We start from the raw sequence: 23,384 nt of genomic DNA on the forward strand, positions 1-23,384 counted from the left end.
TTTGTTTTTATTATGGAATGTTTTTTGATGACATCAACAATACAAAGAAGTACAGTTTTAAATGAAAACTCTGTTGAATCTAAACAAGGCGGTACTCATTTTTGAATAAAACTTGATTGGATGACTTGGAGGTCAGCATTACATCAGAAATGATCCGAGACGTATAGTCAGTGGTAGTTCAACCAAACCCTGGATATTTACACACTGTGTTAACCTCTTTTCGTATGAAAATGCATGATTAGAGACAGTTACCCGCCAAAAAAATGTAATGGCTATTAAAAATGCAAAAGGGATGTTCATGCTTTAGAGTTTTCCTTGATGATGCCTGGCACAGGAACGATACGACGCACAAATTGATTAAGAACTTGACGATGGGGAAGTTAAGATGATGAGGAAATACATGGGTTTCGTTGCATGTCATTTTTTTTTTTTTTGGGGGGGGGGGGGGCCTCTGTCTGCTACCCCTACCCACACATATAATTCCTTATTTTTCTTCATCCACATACACATACACACACACACACACACACACACACACACACACACACACACACACACACACACACATATATATATATATATATATATATATATATATATACACCCATCGGCGAAATTCTGAAATTTTAGCAATTCTGACTATTCTGCCCAGATTTTAAAGAAATTAGACATTGCAGAACACGATGCTTTCATCTCTTCTATTTAGTGCTGAGTGCTATTGAGGTTGAAACAAATTTACAGGGAAATAAGGTCGGAAGAATGTATTTCGACCTCGGAATCGGGGGGGGGGGAGGGCTCTGTCTGCTACCCCTACCCACACATATGATTCCTTTTTTTTCTTCATCGACATACACACACACACACACACACACACACACACACACACACACACACACACACACACACACACACACATATATATATATAATATACACCAATCGGCGATATTCTGAAATATTAGCAATTCTGACTATTCTGCCCAGATTTTAAGGAAATTAGACATTGCAGAACACGATTCTTTCATCTCTTCTATTCATTGGTGAGTGCTATTGAATTTGAAACAGATTTGCAGGGCAACTAAGTCGGAAGAATGTATTTCGACCTCAGAATCAGGGATAATGAAAAAAAAACCCTGTTGCAACGTACAAAATATCGTCAATTTAGTGTACAAATTTCATATGTTCAAAAGATATTTTTCAAAAACTCGAAATTACATAATGCAGGACGATAACAGCCACAGTGACTGAAGCCGTTGCAGTGTCATTTTGAGGTCATTGTACTGTGCACGGTCTTAACTCCAGGAAAGAATGTAAATCATATTGGTAACATACGTTACGTAACGTGATATATGTTACGAAATATTTATTCAATGTCACATATCTAAGTAAAAAGGTGAACATTTCCTTATTTCGCTATTTGTTGCCTTCTATAAATGCACCTGCTCTTCTTTAAAAAAAAACCCCCACAAACCACGGACAGTAATGTATGGTACACGGCTTAAAAATACGTTTTCATAATCATTGTTAAATAATTTTGTAAGTGAACAATTTTAGTACGTGGCGGAAAATATTCTAATTTATCCATGCTGCTGTAATCGGTTGTAGCATCTTTATGACTAATGTGAAATAGAAAACGGTTAATCAAGCAAAATATCTGAATATATTAGCTTACAACATCAATAGACAATTTGATACAAGCTATGAATGTTGAAAAATAGCATTCAAAGCACGAACAAGGCAATATATTTTTCATTCATATCTGCGATGGACAATCAACAGTGAACATGTAAACATATAGGGTTTTTTTTTTTAGAAGAACATCTGTTGATTTTTTTTTTCTTAAGAATACATTACACTGACAAGATTATCATTTTTTTTCTATCATAGTGACAAGGCGTAGAGCCCACAAATGTCAAAATTACCACATGTCATAACACGTCAACCACAAAATTAAATGTCAAAATTACCACAAACGTCATAAAACGTCAACCACAAGTGTCAAAATCTGATTAACCACACATGTCATAACACGTCGACCACAAATGTCAAATTTTCCATTTTTACTGCAAATGTCATAACGCGTAAACCACCAATGTCAAAACTCATTGCTTGCATTAAAATGATGAAAAATAGTATATCATACTATAATATGATCAACGTTTGTCTGTCCAGGGAGGTGGGAAGAGTTTCTTCCCACCTCTAAACATTTTTTTTTTTCTTTTAACATGTATCCCTCGCTCAGCGGGACTTCATACATCTTTCCGGCTTTATTTTCCTGTAAATATTCCTTCAACTTTCAACTTATATTAATTGTTTTGCGTGCCAACCTCTGTGCACCGCATGTTAGTGTTGCTTTGTCACTATATTTTCGTGATACACACGGCGTAATGAGCAGTGTCAGTATACAATAACAGTATCATGCTATACTTTGTTTTTATTTTCTTGCACTTTGCACAAGTACTGTTTATGAATGCTGTATATCATTGTATCATCATATCATATACATGTATATCTCAAATGTTTTAAAGAAACATATCTATATTAAATTTGTATGTATATGTTATTTCCATATTGCTCCTATTTTCTTTTCTCTCAAGTCATCTACGATGTACAAGCTTTGCTTCTTAATAAATGATATCATAGATCATTTGTCATGGTCTTTATTTCTTTTCTTTTTTTTACTCTCTAAAAAAAATCGAGTGAAAATATTCACTCTTAAAAGAGTGAATACAAAAAAGAGTGAATTTAGAGTGAAATTGAAGTGAATTTTGATTGAAAATGTTCATTTTCACTCATTTTGGAGTGACCTCAAGGATCACTCGAAGATTTTGGAGTGATCCTTGACGTCACTCTTAAACGAGTGAAAATGAACATTTTCACTCAAAATTCACCCCAAATTCACTCTAAATTCACTCTTTTTTGTATTCACTCCTTTAAGAGTGAATATTTTCACTCGATTTTTTTAGAGAGTAATTGTTCAATAGCATGAACCGACAAAATAATGCATACTTTTATGTATCACTTTTGTTGATGATGGAAATAAAATGAGCTTTAATAACCCGTGCCACTGAATAGATTTGATACAAGAATTAGGTTCTGCAGTCTTTAACTTCTTTAAAATGTAGGAAGAAGACTCAGCAACGTCAAAATTTAAGAATTTAGTGAGTTTGACTCATATAATGCATGATTTGAAAACAAATTATAAGCCCGCTGAAAGATATGACTGTCAACTCCTCTCACCACTCTTAAAAACGTTACGAGGCCTCTGTAACGATTACTTGTCATGGCGAAATCAAACAGGTCAACGCGGACATTTATAATGAAACTCCTCTAGCATATTGACAATTTGGGTACAGGGTCTGAATTATCAGAATTGTAGGCCACAGAGCATGGTTAATTGACAATGTGAGCAAGCGCAGTGACAACCAAGGATTTTTCCCCCTTTCGAATGCAACTGATTATCATAATGATTTACCCGGAATAGCGGGACAAACAGCAAACTCTCCATGAAATCCAGGAGCATAAATTGACGCCAATAAATTACGAAGCATTCGCTTGCCTACACCCTCACTAAACGTAAAGTGTGCAGAGTGACGTTTGTTGAGTCTTGAACAAAACTGATGGTTTCGAGATGGCAGGCATATCGTGACGATGTGAATAGTGAAAATAGTAACTGACAAGCACAGTGTAGGGAGCAAGCGCGAGGGAATGATTATGTAGACGCATACAAGGGATCTGGCGGAAGTTGATTTTGGCGGCGCGCACGCAATCGCGCATTCAATGTACGCCGAGCCTGCACGCAGTACCGAACGCCGATATCGCATCGACTCGCCAGAATGCCGATAAGGTAACATTTTACATCATATCCCCAACCTTGGTAAACACCTGGACAACGCGAAAAGTAAAAACATCCATAATCGGACGGATTTGTGGGCCACCACATCACTTTCACCGCGTTGGGAAGCCACTCTGGTTGTCGGAATCACTCTAGGGATTTAGCAAATCGCAAAAATCACACTCCATCTGGCGGACATCACCAGGGAGGAAGAGAGGACGAACCGGCCAAGATGCCGGCAGAGACCTCCCAGCTAGATGTCGAGGCCCATGCCTACACACGTAAGTAGCAGATCCAAGCAATCGTTACATTGATTTTCGACCGGAGTGTCCTGATCTATTTTAGAAGAAGAAGAGATAGAAAAAGTGAAAGAGGAGAGGAAGAGTTAGAGAAAGAGAGGGAGAGAAAGAGAGAGATGATTCGGATTATAATCACTGACGTGGGAAGATATGAAGTTCTTATGATTAGAAGTTCCGATGTATTGAATCTAGACGCAGGTGCAACAAATAGATCCCACTGAGATCTATTTATATGAAAACAATAAATCGCAACGTCATAATCTTATTCTTCTCTATAGAGAGGGGGTAAATGGTATTTAAAGTAGACCTATAATTATGCACTGTAAGTTTTTGTGAGCTATTCCATCGAAAAGTCATGGAGGGGATATGTTTGCATACAGATATGCATTACTATTACATTTCCAGAACACGCTAAGAATATTTCTAATCTTTCTCGATTAACTTTTTCGATGAATCTGCATGTGATAGTGCATTATGAACACACAGGAAACGAAATACCTGCAGCATGTCACTGACATTTCTGTAATTCATTCTAAAAAGTACTGAGTCCACGCGAAATCATGGATTAAATCTGGCTAGAAGGCGGATGAAAGCATTTTTCGCAAACTGAAATCAAGTTGCAAAGAAAGATATCAGTGCTATGAAGATTATACTCACGTGGACTCCATAACGCACATACAGCAATAACAAAGTGGAGTTTCGATGTCGCGGCAATAGAAATGAGTACTATTTCAATGCACCAGTTGCATCAAAAATTGTTGCCGGTCTGGTAAAAACTGTGAGTCATAGGAGTATAAAAAATGAATTGCTGAAATAAGGCAAGCAGATTATTAATAGCAATATGGTAGAATATCCCAGTATGTTCTGCTGATGTATATTTCTGAAAGAGATGATAAAAAGGTAAGTAAGAATATACAGGCCCACTCCTACACACACACACACACGCACAGACACAAACACGTTAGCAGATCCTTCTAGCCAAAGGGAGTCGGGCACGGGAGGGGTTTATCGTTCTTCCACAGTGACTATGATTCCCTCCCCCTCCCCCTCCCCCCCCCCCCCCGAGCAGAGTCGAGTTTCCTTACACCCTACGGTTTTAAGCGAGAATACCCAGTCACAGTGGTCTCGGAAAGTATTTTACCCTGCGAGCACTCCTGCATTGCCCGTATGATGTTTCTACCATAGGCACAACGAACTCGAATTCTCAGATTCCCGCTAAAACTCTACAGTTGTTGTTGCTGTTTTTAGTTGGTTCTTATTTCGATTCGTTATTTAGTTTGCTGTGGTATGGTAAAACGAAGTAGAATATCAGAAATTTAAACTCTTGAATGACAGGTAGGCCTACCTCATATCGTATGCCTGCCATTATCGTTTGCTTTTAAAATGGTATACGTACCGTAACATCATTAAAATGGCAGGTTACCATATTTGCAGGTCACGTGACATCAACTCCTGAATTCTGTGTACAGCTTGAACATTTTGAAAGTGTTGCCAGAACATTTGAAAATAGTTGATACATTGACTATCATCTGAGCTTGTTATTTTAATGGCCAGCTCACAATATCTATACATAATCAAGAGGTTTAGAAGTGCTCTACTAACATGACATTCGTAAATTTTAAACTGCTACAAGTAAAAATGAAAAATGTTTAAAACAAAATAAGGGGCTAAAAATGTGTCTCAAACTGAGAATAACCATAGTATAAAGCCCATTATTTTGATTACATTGACAATACTGAACACAATTTGTCTATATCCGTATAGTATTTTTTCCTGTTGTACAGCCCCTATAGCGTCACGTCATTTTTTTTCTGCTGACATTTCTTCGTGTTCTTGATATTTTGTATCTATGCCTTTGGGATTCAGCCTCTTCTCTCTTAGGGAATGATGTTTTCAAATACAATCGAAGTCACTTACCCTAAAATGAGATTTGGAAGAGCAAAAGGAGAATAGCTTTCGACTTCTTGCATGAATCTCTAGTTATATAAGGCGCGATGGAAAAAAAGGAAGAACTTAAGATGTATACTCCCATTAATATCAAGGCCATCAGCATCTCATATTCCAAATTGTTCTTTAATTGCGAGATCTCCCAAAAGACACTAAAGTAATGAACGCAGTATATCAGACCGTAAACGCATCACGTTGAGCCGAAGCTGTGAGGGCCACTGTTGTTCCTATGGGAGGGGGAATATTCACGATGCATAACACTATAATAGTGGTAGCAACACTGATGGAGACGGAAGTAATAATGACACTAATGATAATGAGTAATGTCTCCAATAACAATTATAATGTATTATATTATGACAATCGTTGATGTTGCTACAAGTTTACACGAGATATAATAAGCCACTTTAAGTTGCTTATGATAGTAATGGCAATGAAATTAACAATAACAACAATCATAATCATCATTGTCATCATCATTATCATCAACAGTTTTTGGTTTTGATAGGGACTAACCGGCAGACCAACATTGAAACTGTTTTCCAAAAATCAAACACTGCCCCTATACGGTGTATAGAAGACACAGGGTAAGACAATTATAGTTGGATGTTATCCTGGTTATGGAGACGGAGAGAAAGAGAGAAAGAGAGGGGGGGGGTGGGAGGTGAAACTCGAGAAAGCTTGAGTTGTTGTTTTCATCCAGTGCGCCATTTTGCATTGATTTCTGCGACATGCACTGCTTACCATGCAGACCATCCCCATACGGTCCGTAATACACACTCACATCACACTCAGCTTCTGCTGAATACTGATCCGAGCTGGGACCCCCATCCACCCCCTCCACCCCCTCCAACCCCATTCCCCCCCCCCCCCCCCCCCCCCCCCCCCCACACACACACATCTTCCTTGCCGTCGATCCATCCTCCGTTATGTGCTGTGGCAGGGCGTGGTAACGATGGGTTATAGTCCTTTTGCTTCGAGGCAAGTCGTGATTGCATTTCATGTCCTTCATTAGCCTTCATGTCACTCAGCCGATGCAGCGATACATAGAGGCTATCTCAATAACACAAGACTGCTAGATGCATGTCCCCATGCACGTATAGGGGTTGTTGATCTCGCTTGTTACAGCTTGTGAATTCGGCACCGTCTGATAAGGAGCAACCTCTTCTCATCTCCACACAAACAACGTCTGGGACCTCGTCACGAAGCATACGAGAAGATCCGGCAAATCAACCCTGATTACCTAGACGGGACACGGCATGATATTGCAAAGGGAAAGGGTAATATTCCCGGGACCTTAGAAATATTACTTACTTTATTGCGAAGCACAGAGAGCCGACGCCTTGCATGTAAGAAGCGCGCAAGGCATGATGCTACAGTGAATGATGACAAACCTGTTCAGGATATTTTGTACGTTTTTGTTGTTTTTTTTTTGTCCCCGATACCGATCGGTTCTGTGACGCTTTGTTTTCATGGTGTTTCATATCATTCTCAGCTGATGATGAGGAAGATAATCGTATGCAGAGAATAACGACTTTTGCGTTGACACTGATTACAAACACAATGACAATAAAGTCAACTTGATAAAGACTTTGAATAATTAATTGTTTGTTTCATATTCAACCTAAGAAGATGGCTGGATAGCCCATATTATGCTGCGATAGCTTCCATTGGGGTCCAGTTGGATGTAAAGCAGCTCCACTTCACCGGGTTTAACACCCTGCTCTTTGCGATGAATAAATGAAGTGGGATCTTTTGCGTGCATGAGTTGTGACTCTCTCAAACACGGGACCTCCATTTTATGTCCTACCCGAGGGACAGAGTGTTTTGCATCTTATACTAGAGGGGACGGTATGATTACACACAGCATTGCTCAGTGGGACCCGGGTATCGAACCAGGGTCCTTAGGATTCTGAGGCAGACGCGCTACCGACTGAGCCAATTCACCGCCCTTGTGTATAAGATAATATTATAAAAGCAGTAAAGCGGTAACATCACCAATATTCTATAAAATATCAATAATGTCTGGATCTTCTATGACGTTCATACCAAAAGTGCAAGGGAAACCAGATCGCCATGACCCCGACTGTACCCAGTGCTAGATTTGTCGTACTCTCACCTTAAGATGTCAAATACGACGTATACGTGATTCTGCAGGGGGGTGCTCGCTCTCGTCCAAATGGTGATTTTATACCCATACACGTCTGAAGAAATCAACCTTAAAATGTATTACGGCGCCACACATGTCAAACACATGCTAAATGGCGTCATCAGGGGCATGACATATACATTAAACGACGTATTTTGTTGTGGTACTAATTGCACTTCCCTATATGGCAAATAACAACAAAATAAAACTTTCCTGAAATATCATAAGTAAATCTGTTAAACAGAGGTGAAACTTAATAACACGCGTTGTACACCTTGTATTAATCTTATTATCCATTAGAATTCATTTAGAATCCATCTATACCTGAATGTCGAAAGCTTATTTTGTGTTTATACTTCTAAATAATGAATAACATCCTTTATTCAAGGAAACTGTTAACAACACGGCGTTGCTAAAAAGAGACTCTTTCCGACGCTTTTCTTTTTTTTTTTTTTTTGGGGGGGGGGGGAGGGGGATTGGTGTGTAGCGAGCCATATGGAGAGAGACCCCACCCTAGGGCTTCTGTGGTAATAACTTGCTGGGCCTTAATCCACACAGTTCAATCGAAATTCGCAAGCTTGATAAGGTCTCCAGAACATGGTTGATTAGTTTTCAAGATAACACCTCGGAGAGATCGGAGATCGTTCATCAGTTGGAGGACTTTCTCAAAGAATTGGGACACTTACAAATATATTAGAACGTAGATTGAGTTCTCAGACTACTTTACTTTCCGATGAGTGAGCAGAAGAGGCGCCGTAGTGACTATCAGACACATTGTTCAGTAGCATCGTTATTCGTTAAATTTTACTAATAAATAGTCGTGTGAGTAATTTCGCGGCCTGATTACACAATATCTGCAGCCAAGCGCATCTGCCTATCTAATAAAGAGATCCCACACGTGTCATGTGAAAAAGTCTGATGCATGTGTAATGATGATCCTCTCTATGATGTGATATTAACATTAAAAAATAATCACTCTGTATTGCCATTTTCTACCCCCCCCCCTTCCACAGCTACCCTTTGTCTCTCACTCTATAATCTTCACGAGTCTTGTTGGTGCTGTTTCTAGCATATTATTACTCATCTCGTTGGCAACATCGAGATTAAAAACGAGAGAAGAGGAATGGAAGTGGATGAACGTCGGAGTCAAGTTCGGGTTAAAATTTGTAAGCATATCAATCAATTCAATCTCCCCCCCCCCCCTCCCCTACTGGTCTGTCCAAATTGTCAGTCTTTGTGTTCCCTCACACCCAGAGGGAAGAATACCCCCGAAGGAGAGACAAACTTGTTATTGCGTTGATATCTCGGAGCAAAGTTTTCTCTTCTTCATGCCCTAATCAAATTTTCTCACAAAGACGAGGACGGCGCAGACCGTAATCCCGATGGAAATTCAGCTGGAAGGCTACTATCAGGAATTTGCTTGTGATATTATGATCGAAATTGACTAGACGTGCTCAACACAAAGGTTAAAGGCATGATGTAGACAACCATTGAAGAGGTGACGGAGGCCGGACCGGGGACAACAGGAGTGTTCAGGAGCATTGCGGAATTACGGAGTGATTTCAAATTCATTCTGTGGACTCACAATAAAAAATGCCAACTTATTAAGATCAGGTTTGGGTAGAGAATACCTAGTAAAGGCACAGCTACACGGACATACACGCAACCATAAAAATAAAACATCGAAGTAAATACACATAAATAACAATGATACATTCGGTACACACAGGTACACACACACACACACACACACACACACACACACACACACACACACACACAAACACACACAGTCGCACATGTGTATACACCTAGAGGTATGCACACTTATTATACCCTTCTCTTAACTCAGAAATATATCATACAGATTCTATCTTTATTCCCAAGCCCTAATCTACTCTTGATGTGGACGTATTATACGTATATGCACGTATCATGTAGAATTCTACTGTTTCATTCAATGTGAAATTGAACGTTCATGTGATTTCGTCCAGATGGTCCCTTTAGATATGTTCTCAGATTTTGATGAATTTGCCAAAAATATAAGAGTAAAGCACAGTTTAAAACTTCGGTAGCCAGAGTAGAGCCCCTGATACAACGCTCTTTGTCTAGAGAATGTAACGGTGCATGTTTTTCCCCTTTCCTCTTCTGATGAATGAAAAGGTCTTATAAGACGTCAGGTTATGAAAGCCTGTTTAGAGTATTATTACACTTGAAAGTTTAAAGGGGCCATGGTAATAATTGTGCAGTCCATTCAGATTATTATTTCGTCGTAGAAGGTCGCAATGACGGTGATAAATCAATCTGTTATGCATTTTCTGTATCGCGATGAGCGATCGGAATCTTCTATGAGATTAAGACAGATAGCCGTGCATATAGCTGAATGCTCCAGAGTTGTTCCATACTGCTGGCTCAATGGGCAGTGTTTGACACGAGCTGTTTTTGTTGACCTAAAGCTACAAGGGAGCCAGACCATACCAGTATTCCACCCTCACACTCAATGCATTACCATTATGTGGAATGACATCTTCACAACGCCTTTTGCCAGCCTCCATTACGAACTGATCATTGTTCAAAAACGTGACGCTCGCACCTTTGATTCCAGTAATCAGTTTGGTTGAACAATAGATGGACGTCGACTGCTGTTTGAGGGCAATTCTCCAGTATGATACATGTAGGCCTAAAACACGCACACATTATTTCACAGAGACACGACGTTTGTTTATTTTCTCATAGGACTTATGGTTAGGGTTGTGATAGGGTTTGAGGTTTGGTTTGATGTGACGATTAGGATTAGGGTTAGGGTTATGTTTAAGGGTATAAGAGAATTCATACTTGGCTTCGCATGCAGATATTTCATGGGATTAATTGTCGCAGGAGCAAATGCCATGGAACCTATCTTAAGACACATAAATGAATTCAGAAAACTCGCACACAGGCACACATTTTCACACACATAACACTTACGATACACATGAACACCCCCCCCCCCCTACAAACACATACAAACACGTATTCAACAAGGTGTTTTGCGTATTTAGCCAAGGTAAAAGAATTATGAAAAGATAGAACCGTGGTGAAATAGCAAGGGGCGAATTCAATTAATTCACAAGGTATTGCTGCTTGGCACGTTTCTTTTTTCTAGCTGCACTGAGAAATTTCTTTTGTTGGCAGATTTGCGGGGGAAGCAAAGAATTTCTGGTTGTTGGTTCGCACTCTAGAGTTAACAAGTGGCATTCATGAAATTAAAATGGCCGATGGCGATATTCTCTGATGCAGATTCATTTTCTTATGCTACACCGTCATTTTCACTCCGCGCGCTCCTATTTCGCAACTTCTTCAGTAAAATACGCTGTCTGTGTCTTTATGTTTTCTTCCTCTCCTTCCTGTCCCTCTCTCTCTCTCCTTCCATCCTTCCCTCCCTTCCATCCCTATCTCTCTCTCTCTCTCTCTTTCTCTCTCTCTCTCTCTCTCTCTCCCTGCCCCTCCTAACTCCCCTCCTCTGTTTTGTAGTCTTCCCTCTTCCTCACCCTCTCTCTGTCTTATAAGATGAACTTGATCGTATCAGGCAGGTTAAGTATATATCGCAGAGAGGAATGAATCATAATTTGCCGTCTCCGACAAACACCGATGGAAAAACAGAAGAAACCTCCTAGAGAGGCGCTCATCTGCGTCTCAAAGAGCCAAACTAAATGTCAGTAATAATGTGGCGTAGACACATCAGGGATGCTGTGTGTCTCTCTTCGCTGGCTAGAGTCCAGCCGACTGTTCTCACTTTTACCGATAAGAGAGATTCTATTAAACTGGTGGGACCGGCTAGGGGCACTGTCGCCGGATGGTGGTCTCCGTTGTCATGATTTGAAAGCAAAACACTGGGGGTGAGAAAGAAAAATACCAAGACCTGACATAAAAGCAAAACGTCGACATCCTCATGTGTATGTGTGTGTGTGAGAGAGTGTGTATGTGTGTGTGTGTGCGCGCGCGTGCGTGTCTTGTGTCTTAATTTGTGTACACAGATAAAAACAAATAGCCGTCCATCTCAAACGGGGCATGAACAATTGGGTTCTCTTTCCATTCTGCACACGGATGTGTCCCGCTGCCCGAGCTCCTCAATTGTCGATATTCATGCAGAACGCATCACCGCTCCTCTTTGCATGCACGGGCGTCTTATGCAAGCGACTTTGAACCTCATTCCCGGCTGCTAGAGAATTCGGGTTTGCTTGCCCAGATCGAGCCAAGATATCTCCTACGACTTGATGACGTCATTGCCAGGCTGCAACTGAAAAAAAAAAATACCAAAGAAAGATATCTCTCTTTCTCTCCCTAACTTTTTATCCCCTAGCAATCCCTTTCTCTTTTCTGCTCTTTGTCTTTTTTCCCCGAGTCATATATAGGTGCGGAAATTGAGAACGTGCGCAGTACGATGGTGCCTCTCACTGCACACACACACACACACACACACACACACACACGCACATCCCGCCCTGCGTCTTTTCCAGAGACGGTCTAATGTAGTCTCTTGTCTCATGTGTAGTTCAGTATGAAAACACTTCTCTCAAAATGCCCAGTTGTGTCGTGTTGTAGTTACTCATTAACCATGCAATATTAGACCTTAGGTAAATCATTACCCCCCCCCCCCAAAAAAAAAAAAAAATAGAGAAAACAGAAAAGACGAGTTAAAAAGCTGATTATCAGCTGAGCCGTAATTCTGTTGCATTTATTTAAAAAAAAAGATGACTTAGCGGAATGTAATACACGATTTGCGTTTAATGATATCTTACTTTTTTCAATTACTAGTATGTTCAGCAAGCACAATTCATTACTAATGGTTATCATCGGTATAGTATAGGGAACGACGTAACAGAACAAAGTCGTGGAATAATAATTATATGCTTAATGACTTACCTAACAAATGGGGGAATGTACAAGCTTAGCTTTTTGAGGCATTTTTGATTGCCCGATATGTCATGATACATGATATGTATCAAAAAGCACAGACAGCAACCCACGTTTATCATTCTCCATTTCCGTCAGCCATGGACCGGTTTTCATGTTTTCAGTGAAATGAAGAATATAACCAGAGTATAATTTATACGAGCTCATACCTGTGCATTTTTGTACTATAGCTCGAATAAAAGGGACCATAGCATAATTCGTGTACGGGAGTTTTAGCCAAACGTTTCCCGATTCATTGCCTCAGGGTAGTTCAGCCATGATATTATATGATTTCGAGTAATGGAAGTAATAGAAATGAAATCCCTTGTCCATGCATAAATTGTATAATCTAGAGATTTCTTATTAATTTGGTTGAACAGTTATTGAATAGAGTGTAAGTATGAATGCGTCCGCTCAAGAAGATACCTCCTTGATCCGCTATCGCCGCTATGTATTCTGTTTGTATACACCTGGCTGTTCCTCTCTCTCCACAATTAATCTTATATATAAAACATATTGATTACACACGACGATTATGTGAGAGAACATCCATTATATTCAATAAGTTATCCACTGTTACCGCCTTTACAGGAAACCAATTCTCAATTCCATGGAAATGTTCCATTCATCAAGGGATATGAATAATATTGAGAATCTACAACTACCATACGTAATGCTTTACTGTGCATGATGCCATGACTATTTTTTTTTTCAAAAGGAGAACGGACAAAATGGAAAAAATGCGGCAACGATGTTGTATACCAATGTGTGTGTGTGTGTGTGTGTGTGTGTGTGTGTGTGTGTGTGTGTGTGTGTGGTGCGTGTGCGTGCGTACGTGCGGGTATACGTGAGAGAGATAGCGCGAATGAGGAAAAGACGGGAGAGAAAAATATATAGAAATATCTATCTATGTTATGTCCATGTATATATTACAGATATAAATAGAGAGATAGATAGATAGATAGATAGATAGATAGATAGATAGATTGATAGAAGATAGAGAGAGAGAGAGATAGAGAGAGAGAAAGATGGAGACACAAATATACTAGCACATAATATAGATAGGAGAGAGAGAGAGAGATAGAATAACGAGAAAGAGAGAACGCATTAGAGAGTAAGAGTCTATATAAGGAGACAGAGGTATAAGAAAGTCTGATATAAGAAGGGAACGTGGATAATAACGTAGAAGTTGACAAAGCTCTTTACCTAGTCAGGGTATTGGAAAAGGCAAGGCGGGTTGATTGGGTGATAGGATCGCCTGTCGAGCAAGATTGCGGTAAGATTGCGCGGGCTCTTACTGTGTGTATCGCTAGATCGCTCCGGATTGTGTCTTGGAGAACAAGGCGCGCACGGAGAGTGTCAAATTGAATTGAGAATTACTCGGGGGACACCTGCAATTTTTCAATCCCGTAATTGGGTGCCGTGTGTATTGTGATGAGGCTTTTCCTCTCTTTTCTTGTCTTATAATATCCGGCTATACTGTTGCCATGTGCTTGCAAACTATATTGTTCACGGTAGAGCGGCGCTGCTCACGGATTACTGTTCGTCTTGCTTCATAGATTATGCACAGTCACGTTGTCATTTAAGGCACAACCTCACCAATCACAAAGTGACACTTTAATGATACTGTGCTGTTGTTACAATGAATAATTGTGGCAGTGTCTAACAGACTAAATTTACCCAGAAATCTAACCTCGTTTAGTCATTTAGTTGTTAAATAATAATAATGCAGCAAACTGAAGAATGCATGTGTCCATGTCAAGTTTGATGATAATGTTATTTCAAACATTGTTGTTCATCCCCTACAGATTATGTAAATTTGGCAATACCATGATTTGAATTGGATTGCGAAATCATAAGACTAGATTATGATAGTGAAACACATTCACCTTGCTAACATACATACAGATAAAGAAACGACACAGCGAGATTCTTCAACGCGGTTTCTGTATACCTGTAAGCGACTCATTGTGTGCGCAGGGTTAACTGGATGACAAAAAATGAGTCAGAAAAATATTAGAAAATAATATAACTGGCAATTCTAGACCAGTACAGAAACAGTGACAGAGATTCCGGGAAAGGACAAAGAGCGGATATGGCGGTTCAACTGCGAGACGCATCGGCCATGAACGTGCAAACACATAAATTGAGAGCGACGGAGAGAGCAAGGTTAAAAGAGGAAAGTTATCTACTGACGTAGGTGTGTGTGTGTGTGTGTGTGTGTGTGTGTGTGTGTGTGTGTGTGTGTGTGTGTGTGTGCGTGTGTGTGTTAAGGTATTATGTGTGTGGGTGATGATGTGTATGTGTATCATTATCTATATACATATTATACATACATCTCAAGTGGGTATATAAACAAAGGCATTTTAAAATACATTGTTGTTTGATACGTTTGTACGTGCCTTGTAACCTTTCCGCCGTAATATATGGCGTAGGCCTTACGTTAAGTTGTTAATGATTTAATACAGAGAAATATTAGAATTTAAAGGGTAAATTTGTTATATTTTTCATTAATATTTCTTCATCAACATATCTTCATCAACACACTGTTGTTGTTTTTCTGTCAAAGGAGAAGTGGCAATCTCTGAACAAACAACCAAACAAACAAAAATCCTTTGCAGACACATCGTATTAAAAAAAAAAGATTTTGAAGACTAAACCTGATAATGAAATAGACACACACAAAATAGTGCCCAAGAGTGTCATATATTTCGTCTTCGTATTACATGAATCTTTCCTCACGGAGGCGTCATGTGGCGACAAGTTCAGGGTTATTACGATGTTCATGAGTTACTGCTCTCTTGTCGCCTATTATATTGAACACTATACGGACGCGTGCACATTGACACCTTGTGCTAATTACGACCATGACGTGTAATATGCAGGCATCAGTTAGTTGTGGCTTTCATTCTAATGCCCCAGTGCGTTCGTGCGCACGTCTCTCCCCCCCCCCCCTCCCTCTCATGGATCGGTCAATATTCATTAGCGCCCTTTCCTCCTATTAAACCGATTTGCAAAGCTATATGGCGTTCATTTTCCGAGAATCTAATAGTCACGTCTATATCACACGGTAGGTTGTTGCTAATCTGAATTTGTCTGTGCGGGAGTCGGTTAGCCATGGTCATGATGGTGTGTGGCGGATTGACGCATTTTATGTATGAAATGGTAAAGGTCAAGTTGAAGAATAAAAGAGCAGATGGGTTCGTATCAGTGCGAATCGTTGTGCAGGTGATAATTGTTTGTTCATAAAATGATAGGACTTCTTAAAAGTCAAGCATAATTTAATCATTGCATAATATCCTTGTTGCGCAAAAGTGTTTCAGGAGTGCATTTAATCGATATGTTGGCAATCATCGTGTCCAGCCATGACTTGGTTTGAAAGAAAACAATTATTATTTAATTGGTCATACAAGGTTATTTTTGGAATGTGGCAAAGAGAGTGATAACCTGCATTCTCCGAGCGAAAAGCAAGAGCCAATCATCATGCTTTCCAAATCTAAAAAGTATATCAAAATAGATTATACTGAATTCATCAAAATTTATTTATGTGAACGCCCAGTTTAAATCGGAGGACAATCTATGGCGCACTTAATGGACTGGTGAAAAAGTGACGTGTAATGATCATGTTTGATTTGTAATTTGCTCACTGGCAATGTGATTGAATCTGATTTTTACTTTTCAACACAATGAAATTGCAGCAGCAGAAGAATCGACATGTGCCAAACACGACAAAAAAAATCGAAGATTTTCGAAGGTGTGTGAGAAAGCACAAGTTTTCTCTAACTTAAAGCAGCGCGTGATGCAGTGTTAACTTGTGCGTAGATTGTCCATCACAAGTTTCTCTTTTATCTTTTTTTTTCTTCAGCAATCAGTGTCATGATTATATTCCTCTGATGACATAGTTTGTGGGAAGAGGGGCAACCAAAAAAAAAAAAAGAGAAGTCAATCGGAGCATTGGAAAATGATTGACAGGGACTCCACAGTGATTGGAAAGGTTTTTATTTTTTATTTTTCATCTTTCCACTTCAGATTAAATCAACCACGTTGTCAAGATCATCGATTTAGTCATATACGCCGGGAATTATAGTCATAAACTATACGCGTCCAATATTGCATGAGTAAACAATAGTCCAATCGCCAGCCATCTTGGTAGATAAGTTAGTGTTTTGTGAGCCCACTCGCGGATTTTACTCGATTACAATAATCTAGCTGTCTGTTGGCTGCTGCGAATGGCAGCTCTGAGCGAATCGTACCTGACTTATTAGAGCATCGTTGCATGAACCAAGTCAATTTGCAATTTTCCGAGGCGATTTATTTCTGGCTCATTAGATATGCCCTTGACAACTAATGTCGGAATCCTAGGGGCAACCATTGTTTGCGCAACCTCAATTCGGCGGGCTTTGTTGCCAAATTGTATGATATCGCTTACAATATTATACAAAATGTCGTGTGCATACAATATTTTGCTGTAGCGCACATCATATAACTGTTTTCTGCCTCGCGTAATAACATCCTTCTCTCTTACCTCGCGAGCTCTGGAGGCTGGTGATTCTTCAATCGCATTATCTTCCATCAATGTCAAATTGATAATGGTCTAGCGGAAGAGAGTCGCTCACGAGCGCACGACATTTGTTACAGTTGAACCTGCCCTCCGTCCGTCCATCAGGTTCCTGGTTGAATAGGGTATAAAAAGAGAACCAAGGTAAAAGGGACTGAGAGGGAGAAAGAGAGGGGGGAGGGGATACAATGCCTGATTGTATAATGGTTTTACATTAAATGAATAAAGTAGAAAAAAAAGGCTACCTAAAAACAAATTTAATGCTGGAAACAAGCTTATCAGCTACGTCAGCTGTCATTTGTCAAGTTGGTTGCAGAAACTTCAAAATTCCACTGCATGTTTTTAATTGTTTTCCTATCAAAACGTTTCACGGTTTTAAGCAACGAAATTGCTTAACCTAAGATAAAATTGCTTGCTGTTTGTGTTCATTATTTTGAATGACCGATAGACACAACATGCGCAATATAATTTCGTTTCAATGAAGGTTATGGGAATTTGATTTTGAAAGAGATTAAAATTGACCAGAAATATTACAACATTTAGTAATGAACATCATCATTTTTAATCATCGCAACAACCTCACTATGGTCTCGTCTGTACAGGATCGCCGTGTTTTTATCTACCAGAGTACCTCCTGACATCATTTATTTCCCCAGTGTAATCAGGTAACCATTAGATACACCTGAGTCAGTAAGACATTATGGACAACATGACTTGTCCGAGGATGAATATGCCCGAAGGACTCGAACCGATGTCCTTATTCTGCTTGGACTTTAGAGTCATAACCTCTAGACCATGCTGGAGAAACCATTCTTAAGACATGTAAGTGGAGATGGGGAATCGCGTCTACGCCAGCATGTCTACATCGAACATTCTGTCGTGTTAGAAAATACACAAATAAAATATGATTTGCCATGTGCCTGACGACTCTTTCCAAGCAAATATCATACAATAGGAGATGGTCGAGAATGCTGGTACTCTGTTGTGCCATAAATAACGTGTTTACTTCCAGGTTTGACCACCATCACGACCATCTTGCCTGTCTAAAAGGAGACGCGGAAACCAACACGTCATTCATCATGTTTTTTTAGTGGATGCGATTGGGTTTCTTTCAGCAAGCATTTTAAGAGCTTACCAGCACGGTCCCAAGGACGCTTTTACCGAGTCCGGTTTCGACATGCACGATGTCGCAGACGCAATCAGATATCAGAGGTTGAGAAAACATCCAGCCCAAAACGGATCATCTTTATGAAGCCCGAAAAAAAGAAGAAAAAACAAACACACCAGAAGTTCACTTTGAAAAACAAAGAAAGGAAAATGTAATGCAACAAAAAAAAAGAGGTAACTGAACGAGAGTTCTATGTCCATGATGTCCAGACCCAGACATCAGAATTGTATAACATAAAGTGGAAAAAATGCATGAAGCTTTTCCCTACTCAGCACCAGAACAATTTACAGAGCAAAATATCAAAACGTTAAAAGACCCAGGAGAAGTAGGCCTCTCTGAAGTTTGCTCGGAGGATTGCACTGACACACAAAACAACATGACAAACGATGGACACCAGAATGTGTCACTTGCCGAGATGAGAATGTGTCGTTATCAAAATTTTGGTTTATATAAGACTATTATGGTGTAATTATAAAACACAACAAGAACATCAGGATGTGGTGAGGAAACCGCTCCCAGGCAACCGTGACGGATGAGTTAAGATGGCCGTAGAACCGTTCATCCGCGTCGTCCCCTAGGTATGCATAATGTATTCCTCATTCCTGGCCGATCAAGTCTGCCTAGCAACCATGCATCATCCACGTTGTCGAATTGCCGTCTGGCAGGCAAGCACAAACCATAAACTTTACAGCAGAATTTTATGGGTCAACTCAGATTGCGTGTTCGGCGTGATTCTTTGTCTAGTGTATTATTCACGCTTTATCTTTTGCATTGTGTATGAAATTAAATCTGGGCTGTGATATAGAATAGACAGCCACTGGTCACGAGTCTTTGCTAATGCTGGAACAGGATGAAACTCATGAGCTGATTAATATATTAACCATATTTGAATTGTATTGTGCACCACATCCACTTCCTACGGTTGCATGGAAATGACTTGTCCAGCGAGTTGCCCGAGCTTTTACTACTTCTGTTTTTGGAATGTTTTATTCCTATCCAGCTAACCTTTTCAACCCTCACAGCTATCCAGTTGGGAAGAAGTTTGGACAGGTGGGTTTCCTGCAGTGGATATCATTAACATACCTAGCCAGGGTTCGATTCCAGGGCCGTTATTTTGCTGACCAGGCGTGCAAACCACTGAAGCATGATCGCCACACATGCTCTTAGTGTCATGTCTCGTGTTCCAGCGATTCGTCTCCGTAGAGTTCCTGTTTGGGCCTTTGCTTTTAGTGTTGTTGTTTAATATTTCTGAGGAAAAGGGTGATGTCTTCCACATGGCTGCCATGGTGTGAAATATTCATCAACCCATTCATCACCATGCTCATCAATTTGTCTGGCAGCCGTGAAAGAGACTAAAGCGAGGGACATACCCTCCCCCCCCCCCTCTTTCCCAACCCTCCTCTCTCTTCCATGGATACGCATCCACTGTTAGAAGAACGCTCTCTCCTCTCGAACGGGGAACAGATACGCGGCGTAGGTCTAATTTCTGGAGGAGCCTTGTAATTTGCTGCAACATCTATTGTTTCCTTTTCACCTTAATGCTGATCGCGAGGAGGATGAGAGACTTTTTTTTCCGGAAATTTATGGAGTCGAGAGAGGAGAACGGAGATTGAATTTCGTAAATGCTATATCATAGTCTATTAAAGTTCAGGTGGAGAGAGCTTGATAAGATAGGTTCGTCAATAGACAAAATGGCAGATGAATTATCACGTTGAAAGATACGTGGAAAGCTTAAGATGTAGATAGATATATTGATACAGGGAGAGAGAGAATGTTCTCTGCAGCATCATGTTCTATTCATATTTGAATGTTTGCATGACACAACAGCCAGCATCCGTTCAGCTAATGGCTCCCTATGTTTATTGCTGACTCTACCCTTACGTTCCTTATTTGCTAACACCCTCTCCCATAATTATGTTGGTATTACTTTCTTGTTTAAACGTGAAATAGAGAGAAATCTCTTGAATTGGTTATTTGTGCCTGATGTTCATTAATAATGGCGTGTCAAAATTGGCAAGGAGATAATCGGGATAATCATAGAGTATCCCCTACAGGATATTACTTCCAGTCCATTCGTTCGGGAGAACCATCATTACAATTTAAATCGAAAAAGAGACTTTAACGAACAAAAAAGCAACAACAACAAAACAAACGCAACGGAGATGGGATTTCTTTAGATCATCGATTCAAGGTTGTAGTCGTGCCGGTGTAGTAGCGCCATCGTCATTCATGGTCGTCTGTTATGTAATAAAGCCACTAGAAACGCAGTGTGCTAATTTGATTTGGTATTGTATAGAGCTATTGTTGAGCGGAAAAATGCTCTTGATGAGGTTCTTTTGCCTATTTCGCCCTCTCTCTCTCTCTCTCTCTCTCTCTCTCTCTCTCTCTCCCTCTCTCTCTCTTTCGTTGACGTTCTCTTTCAGACACACACACGCATACACTCACACAACACATACATACACACATATACACAGAAACACAGATACACGTTTGTGCACAAACAGACAGCTATACACAATCATAATGATATGTACTTGACTTTCCTCTTTCTCTTTTCATCTTTCTCTATGTATTTTCTACGTATCTATTTGTTTACCTATTAATAATTCATATTTTGTTTATTCATGTATATTCTTACTTATTTCTAAATCAATTTATTTCTTATCAATTCAATTTGATTCAAATTCATATCGGCAATGTTTCAAGAATGCAACATACAAGCGAATTTTGCAACAATAACAATATAGAAGAATAAATTTTCTGAAAAAAAAAATATTTCACAAACATTCAATGAATCGTTTAGATACAAGATACATTAGGTCCTTGTATTTTCTCTTTTTCTAAACATAGATGAAATTTGTTGCAATATACATAGTTTACCTATCTATTTATTCATTCATTCATTCATCTACTTCTGCTTATCTCTTTATCTATCTATCTATCTATCTATCTATCTATCTATCAATATCTATCTATCTATATCTATCTATCTATATCTATCTATCTATCTATCTATCTATCTATCTATCTATCTATATCTATCTATCTATCTCTCTCTATCTATCTATCCGTCTGTCTGTCTATCTATCTATCTATCTATCTATCTATCTATCTATCTATCTATCTATTTTAATTTTCATTAAATGCTATGTCCACATTTCACTAACTGTCCTTTGACTCTGCAAAGGTCATAATGAGCAACAGCTGAACAAGCCGTCTTGAGTCATTTGCACTTTAGCTCCGTCTTTTCGGCCTCGCGGAAAGTATGCTGAGGATTTAAATCTCGTTCTCGAAGAAAGATGATACATCATTGCGTCATGCCTGGAAAAAAGCAGCGACTTCCCTTTATTCTTTTGTTTTTAATTTCCTTCTGGTTTTACTTCTTTCGTGTTTCATCTTCACTCCTCACTTCTCTATTTTTTTTATGTTACTCAGCGCCACTGTGGGCCAACCTTGATCTAGACAGATGACTCTTGAATTTCAGTTGGCGACATTACAACCCGTCTCCAACCCACGCAGTATAGAAGCATGATAATCTTGCACTTCATAATATTTTGTTTCGAACAGCTAGGATGATTCTACATCAGATTTCCAGTTTTGGTCATATTCACTTTGTACTTTATTTTCTCAAAGACACTACGGCTCCTTCTGTTTCCTGGCGCTAAGTTACAGCCGTGTTTAGGCGGGACATCTGTTTCTCTCGGAAAGGCCAAGTACATTTTCGGAAGCAGACTACAAAGCGTGTTTCCTTGGTAACAAAGTGGGTTTTGTTACAGAGGTCTTACTCCGCAAATTGGAATGTATTCTTTATCATTCCGACAAGACACGGAAAATGAAAAATGATAAATATCTTACAAAGATTGCAATGTAAAAGGCGGAAACGAAACACGTATGGAGATTTATATCCTTGATATTTTGTTTTCCCTCTTCCAGAAAGATTGCGCTAGAGATCGAAATTTAAAATTTGCCAGAAGCGACATGTTTTTCGTATAATTTGACATGAGACTTTTTCTCGGCTTATATAGGGAAACTTAGAAAGTCACGTATTCTTTCAACGAGTTCTGATTAGATTAGATGTAACAAGACGTGTAAATAATCACGGCGAAAATTCAAATAGCCACTTGACACCATCTGTTTTCTGCAGAGGGTCGTAAGATATTTCATAAAACATTCTTAATTCGCATTTAACCTGACACAGCAACTGCATGTGAGCAGCGAACATTCTCAATCGTATAGTTATTCCCCTTTCTCTCTCCATCTACCTACCTACTAGTTCTATCCATCTATCTATATCTATCTATCTGTCTATCTATCTATCTATCTACCTATCTATCTATCTGTCTGTCTCCTTCCCTCTTTGCTAGAGTGAGGTCTGTGACAGAGAGGGAATTTGGATTTCGCAATATGTGACATGTCTCCCCAGAGAATCCTGTTCTGAAGTCTCTGCAAGCAATAGTCTTCTTTTGCTCTTTTAGGAAAAATAAGATATTTTTC

At 39.5% G+C, this 23,384-nt stretch overlaps 1 protein-coding gene across 1 annotated transcript in view; it reads left to right on the top strand.

Moving 5' to 3' along the window:
* Positions 1–3,859: 3,859 nt before the first annotated feature.
* LOC139729578 (synaptotagmin-4-like) overlaps positions 3,860–23,384 on the top strand; it is a 72,195-nt gene continuing 52,670 nt past the window's right edge. The window contains exon 1 of the mRNA XM_071640501.1: positions 3,860–4,115. Within this exon, the coding sequence (XP_071496602.1) occupies positions 4,067–4,115 (49 nt within the window). The 5' untranslated portion in view covers positions 3,860–4,066. The remainder of the gene's footprint in view (positions 4,116–23,384) is intronic.

Source organism: Diadema antillarum, unplaced genomic scaffold, assembly GCF_040938485.1.
Source record: "Diadema antillarum isolate AM-2024a unplaced genomic scaffold, OU_Dant_1.0 seq00000247_RagTag, whole genome shotgun sequence".
Lineage (NCBI taxonomy): Eukaryota > Metazoa > Echinodermata > Echinoidea > Diadematoida > Diadematidae > Diadema > Diadema antillarum.